We start from the raw sequence: 6120 nt of genomic DNA, 5'->3' as shown, positions 1-6120 counted from the left end.
AATGTCTTCCTTGTTATTCCACTTGAGAAATCCTTGAGTCTACTGCCGCTTGTATGCCCAGCTCTTGCAAGGAAACTTACTGAGTACAGTCTGTGCAAGATTTTCAAGTTACTTAATTTTTAAAACCTAGGATTTTAACTGGATTCTAGCAAAGTAGGTTTTCTGTATATTTTGCTTGTGGGCTGGGAGAGAGACAGCATGTAAGGGAAGCTGTTTTTCAAAGGTGCATGGTGATCTTATGTGCTAATTGAAAATCCACTCACTTTTTTTTTTTAGGGTTTTTTTGTCTTCCTTCAGTCTTGAAGATCTAAAAATATGTCTTGTGGTATAGTACCTTTTAGGCATGGTGTGGTTCTGGAGGTAGTTTCCAAGGTAGAGGCAGGGGTAACTAGACTGCATTATCTTAAATCTTCTTAAAAGTAAGCATCTTGATTCGTGTAAGAAAAATAACTTTAGAACTGAATTTGGAAAGATTAGATTGGAATCGCCTCAAATCAAATTAAGCCACACTGCATGGAGTGCTGGGAATAGAAATGCAATTACTGTAAATTTGTACAAACTGCTCTGTTGCATTATCTTGTTAATCTAACATACGGTACTTTTTGTGTCCATATTGCAGACAGCAACTCCAAACTAACATGGCAGTCAGACTGTGTGATGTGGCTTCTCTGCTTAGAAGTGGTTCGTGGGCAGCAGAGCCTTGGACTGGGGTCTGTGGGACTTTTCTTAAACTCTGTAGGCTGCTACTTTTCATGTTAATAGTGCTGAGGCCATACCAAACTCTTTAAACTTCCATTTGGAATGTTAACTCTATGTTTTGTTATAGGCTGTAGGTTGTGTCCCTATTCTGTGAGAGCCTAGAGCACACTGGCATACCATGACAACTTTTTCTATAATATTGTGACCTCCTGTAGCAATTATACTGCTTGCCTTTTTTCTAATGTCAATTAGATTTTAGTACTAATTCAAAACACCTGGTGGATAATTGAAGAGTAGTATTGTATGAAAATGGTTTTGGTATGGTCTGAATACTAAATTGTGGTAACTTTAAAAAGCTGTATATTGTGTATTTATGATTACTATTTTAAAAGTATATTTCTAAAAAACTGTTTGAAAACTGTAAATTTATCTCAAAGTATCTTTCTGGGTGAAAAATATTTAGTAACTGCTGAAGATGTGCTTTGTGTTTTATGAACAGTTGTATTCAACCTATCAATGGAATATGCATTATTTCTAAAACATATTAGAACCATCTGCTCTGAAAAAAGTGATACTATAGCTGAGAAGTGCTGTAATTTCAGCACACAAGCTACTGCAGCTGTTCACTTGAATGTTGGCTTAGGATCTCATTCTTGCCACCTGAATTTGAAAATAAATGTGCAATTAAGTGGGGATTGTTTGTTGTCCTTGCTGAATCCTGCTAATTTTGATCAATGAACACTTTAAATTTGAGAAAAAAGAAAAAGGGGGGAGGGGGGGAAGCAGTCCTAGAGACAGAGTACAGCATTTGTGGCTACTAGCTCTGCCAGATACACTAGTTTTTTGAAAAGCAATTTATCTTAATTGGGATCATCTACTCTTCGGTTTAGTAGATTCTTCATCACAGTGGCAGGAGCAGGTTACCCTTGGAGTTTGTCACAAGGGAAGAAAATGTTGTTCCAGTTGTAGCTGCTCAGGAAAACTAGATCACATTAGGTATAAAAATGTTCTTAATAGATGCCTCTTCCCTTTTTTGTGTTGTGTCCTCCTGGAAAATACTTCTGTAAGCAGAACACAGAAATGTGTTCCTAGGAGTGTCTGAATTGTAGCTTAACATGCTCAGCTTGCCCCCTCCCCTTTCCTTTTTCAGAAATTGCAGCTGTTGGGGTATGCATTGATTGCATATGCTGCTTTGAATAGGACAGATAACCTCTAGACTTCCTGACATTACACTGCAATTTTCCTATAGCTTTAGTGTGAAAACTAGAAATTTTAGTATGAGGTTGGATTTCGGTGATTGCTGGGTTTTTACTGAAACTTCTTGATGAGTCTTGCTTCTGTGCTCAAACGTATATTACTGGAGAATTAACTTACAGAATGTTGTATGTTGTCCTGTATAGTTGCCTCAAACAGGGTAAGCTGCTTAAGTCTTGGATATTAGGCTGCCATTAATCTACTGTGTTTGTGAACTGTTACCATTCAGTAACTGACTGAGATGGCAGAGAGCCTTTTGTACATGTGGTAGCTGGTAGGCAAGTACTGATGCTTCTCCAAGTGATTAATGCTGTGCCTGCCAATCATGCAGTCAGTTACTCTGGAGTGAACCACAGTAGTTCCTGGAGTGGGAGTGGTGATCACTCCCTTTCTTTGATGTCTAAATCAAGTTAAAAGTATCAAATTTAACTTTTCAGGGTGCAGAGGAGAGAAGAGGTGAGGACCAGGAATTGTCAGTTTAATCAAATAAAAGCCTTTAGAAACCTAACTCCAACCTGTGCTGGCGGAAGGTTGACCTAGAGGTTATCAAGAAAGTGTTTGTTTTCCATTGCAGCACACTCATGTATCTCTTAAGTTTGTCTTTTAATTACTTGCTTTCTGCTATTGCTAATGAGAAATAGGCCCAGGATACAGTTATTGCCCACCTCTTTTTGCAAATAACCAAATATTATCACTTTAAAAGCTACATTTCATATCGTCTCAGGATGAGTTGTAAGTTTATAGAGCTGATTGATTACCCCTGCAGCGGGCCAGTTCCCCTTGGTAACTTCCATGTTAGGAAGGCTGTGGTGCCCTTAAATAAAGAGATTTGGGGGGGGTGAAAACTAAGCTTTGAGTGTTGACTTCATTGAGAGCTTGTAGAAGATTTTGGTGTCAACTTCTTTATTGGCCTGTAAGTTTTTAAAGTGTTGCCTTGACTAACAGATAAAAACCTTCTGTGTTGGTGGGATATTTTTTTGCATATAGAGGCAGTGTATGGCCCTGGCAATACCATTACTGCATAGTAACAGATTTTCTAGATTTTCTGCCTGGACTTGTCCTAATAGATGGCAAAACATGAATTTTGAATGTGCTTATTTTCTCTGTTTTTCAGCAGATAATTGCTGCCATGGAAACACAGCTGTCTAATGGACCAACTTTCAATAACACAGCCCATAGTTCAACCACCATAAACAATTGCTCATCACCAGTTGATTCTGGGAACATGGAAGACAGCAAGACCAATTTAATAGTAAACTACCTTCCACAGACCATGACACAAGATGAGCTGAAGAGTCTTTTTGGCAGCGTTGGTGAGACAGAATCCTGTAAGCTTGTCAGGGACAAAATAACAGGTATGCTGGTTTTGAGACTTTCTGCATGTTCTCATTTTCCAAGCAGCAAGCTGTCAGTTGGTGTTCTGCAGTTCTCTTAAATTATGGAATAAAGGCAGAAGAAACCAGTGCTGATGTTGCTGGTCAGAAGGAACTTAGGTTCATTGTTACCTAGATTCTACACCCAAAAGTTACGTGTGTGTATTTGTTTCATCCAGGTTTGTATGAGTGCTATGAATGCTAGCAGGACACTTAAATCTTCTGAGATTGAATCTTCTCTCCAAAGAATCTAAGATGTGGAAAAGCAGATGCTTATGCAAGGTTTACTTGACTTTCTAGTGAACTCCATTGGAGTCATGAGTACTTTGTTCTAGTTGATGCAAAACCTCTGTTTTCAGGGGTGCAGGTAATTAAACTTGTACTTTGGGAGAATGGCAGGTTACTTTACTTCATAGGTAAAGCTGCTTTTGCATTGCAGCACTTGAGCAGCTTTTCAGATGCACGCTTGAATCAATCAACGTGTGCTGTCAGAGTGCAGGTATGAACTGCATTGTGACTGTGTGCTGTTAGTACATTATTTTAGCAACAGCTGGTGCACAGGTCATGTATTTAGACCAGTTGTTTAACTTCAAAAGAGCAACCTGATGGATTCCTGCACAAGAATGAAAGGATAGCTGGCAAAATTCAGTTTCTCACCTCTATTTTCAACTCTTAAGTACTCTTGAATTAAAAGACACTGATGTACCACTTATGTCGGCATTTCTTCAGTTTCGTTCAGAAATGTTGAGTTTTTCCTGGTGCTTTTTTGCAGTGTCCTTACATACCCAGCTTTCAAGAATACATCTTGAACTTATGTTCTTGGTTGGAACTCCTGAGTTGTACTGGTTAGCTTCTGTGTGTTTAAAGCCACTCCTCTTTGAGGCTGCGTGTTCTCTTTGTTTTAAGGGATGGAAGCCCATACTTTCCTATTACTGAAATTCAGTGGCAGAACATGGACACTTTTTTCACACTAAATAAAAACCTCTGTGACTCAGTGTTCCTTGAGCAGCAAATGGGAAGGCAAAAGCTTCAGTTGACACTGATTGTGTAGCTTCAGCCCCTGCCACATGTTGTGTTGATGGCTTGGATATGCTGGAGAGATGTGTTCCTGGACTGTGTATATGAATAGTGGCAGACAAGTCCTAAAAACTTTCAGACAGCTCTAGCACCAACGCAAGGACTTGTCTTGTAGCACATGCTTTCTTCTCTTTGTCTTGATGACACAGTTGTTTCTCTAGTGTGGCAGTAAAGTTATGCCACCTTTTCCCACATTGATGCAGTCACCACTGTGTCATCAGTACAAGAGGATGATGCCTAAACCTGAATCTGGCAGCAAAAAGATACCAAGAGGAATATGTCCCAGGTGTTTAGTGCATCTGCTGCAGGTGGAGGACAGCGAGCTACCTTAGGGATTTCTTCTCCTAAACTTGACCACCTATCTGCTGGACAGGGAAAGTAACTTTAGCCAGAGCTTATACCTATAGTGAATAATACAAAGTACTTCAATTACCAGTGGTCATATCTGCATTCTGCTAATACACAATTAGTGAAAATCCTGACACTCAGTGACATAGGGCAATCACCCATCTCTTTTGAGAATGCTTTTGTCTGACATTATTTGATGCATGCTGAAGACTGTATTTGACTGAGTAATTTTTTGTACTCACATATTGCATGGGAATTACCTGTTTCATGTAAAAGGATGTTTTTGGCATTGGTCACTCTTGCTTGTAGGTCTTGGCTGCTGTCCTCTATAAGTTTTGCTATCAAACTACACTTGTGCGTCCCCAGTCACAAGGTGGATTCTCAGGCCTTACTTCCTGGGCTTTCTGCAGTTCAGCTCTATACAGCATCAGTCAACTTTATGCTTGACTTTCAAGTGCTTTACAAAGTAGAAACTAAAGAGGAGAAATGTCCATACTCAGGCCTAGATTGGAGATGCTGTGCTTCTGAGATGAAGAATGGGATTTCTTTTAAGTGTTGATATTTTGTAGAAAACTTGTAATTTGAAAGCAGTTCCCCCAAAACAAGGGAATCCTGCCTGAAGAGTAAGACTTCAAGATTAACTGCCAGAACTGTATACCTGTGTCTTGTTGAATTCGGTAGTCTAAGCTTCATGGCTGTTCCCCATTTCAGTTAGTAATTGCTGCCAGCTTACCCCGTCTGAGGGTATGGACCATTTAGTGGCACAGAGTGAGTCAGGTTAACAGTCTGCTTGAAGCTCAGCATTGACCTTTGGTTTCCTTCTTATTCAATAGTCTCTGGCTGACTTTGCCAGGTTGCTTTGCCCTTCCCTTTTGGATCTGAATGACTGGCACTTCCTACCATAGCAGTTGGCTTCCTCTTAAGACATTAGGTAGTGGAATGGTTAAATTTGTGAGGTACCCTCCTTCAGCATGGTAGCTTTGGCTACTGAAACCACTGCTTCTAGTCCTTCTGGGCTGACCAAATCTCAAAGCAATCTCTGCTCTTCACTGGGAAGAATACTGAATATGGTCGGGGGTGCCAAAGAAACTAGATGGCTGATGCCACATGTTGCTGTTTTCAGCTGTAGGCTGGTTGGTGCAGGAAACAAGCCTGTCTCTATAGGTAATGACTTCAGTACTGGTTTTGAAAGAAAAGGTCCTTTACATAGCTGTTTCCTAACCTTTTGTTCTGGGAGTGGAAAGACGGAACTGGTACTTGATCAGGTAGTGGAATGGCTATTCAAAGTGTTTCTCCATCTTGCAGATCTGCATTCACATATTTAGTGTTACTTGTTAAAGTTTCTAAGTATTAACATGCTTCTCCCAGT

General features: G+C 40.0%; 1 protein-coding gene across 2 annotated transcripts in view; it reads left to right on the top strand.

The window, feature by feature from the left end:
* Positions 1-391: 391 nt before the first annotated feature.
* The window catches only part of ELAVL2 (ELAV like RNA binding protein 2), a 46120-nt gene continuing 40391 nt past the window's right edge, over positions 392-6120 (top strand). Inside the window, exons 1-2 of one of the 2 annotated variants that reach the window (XM_040580877.1) lie at positions 392-710; positions 3071-3308. In XM_040580877.1, the coding sequence (XP_040436811.1) occupies positions 639-710; positions 3071-3308 (310 nt within the window). In that variant the 5' untranslated portion in view covers positions 392-638. Of the gene's footprint in view, positions 711-3067; positions 3309-6120 lie in introns of both variants that reach the window. The other variant, XM_040580876.1, reaches the window with a different exon arrangement.

Source organism: Falco naumanni, chromosome Z (assembly GCF_017639655.2).
Source record: "Falco naumanni isolate bFalNau1 chromosome Z, bFalNau1.pat, whole genome shotgun sequence".
Taxonomy (NCBI): Eukaryota; Metazoa; Chordata; class Aves; order Falconiformes; family Falconidae; genus Falco; species Falco naumanni.
Note: the sequence above shows the minus strand (reverse complement) of the source record. Positions and strands in the feature narration are given on the sequence as shown.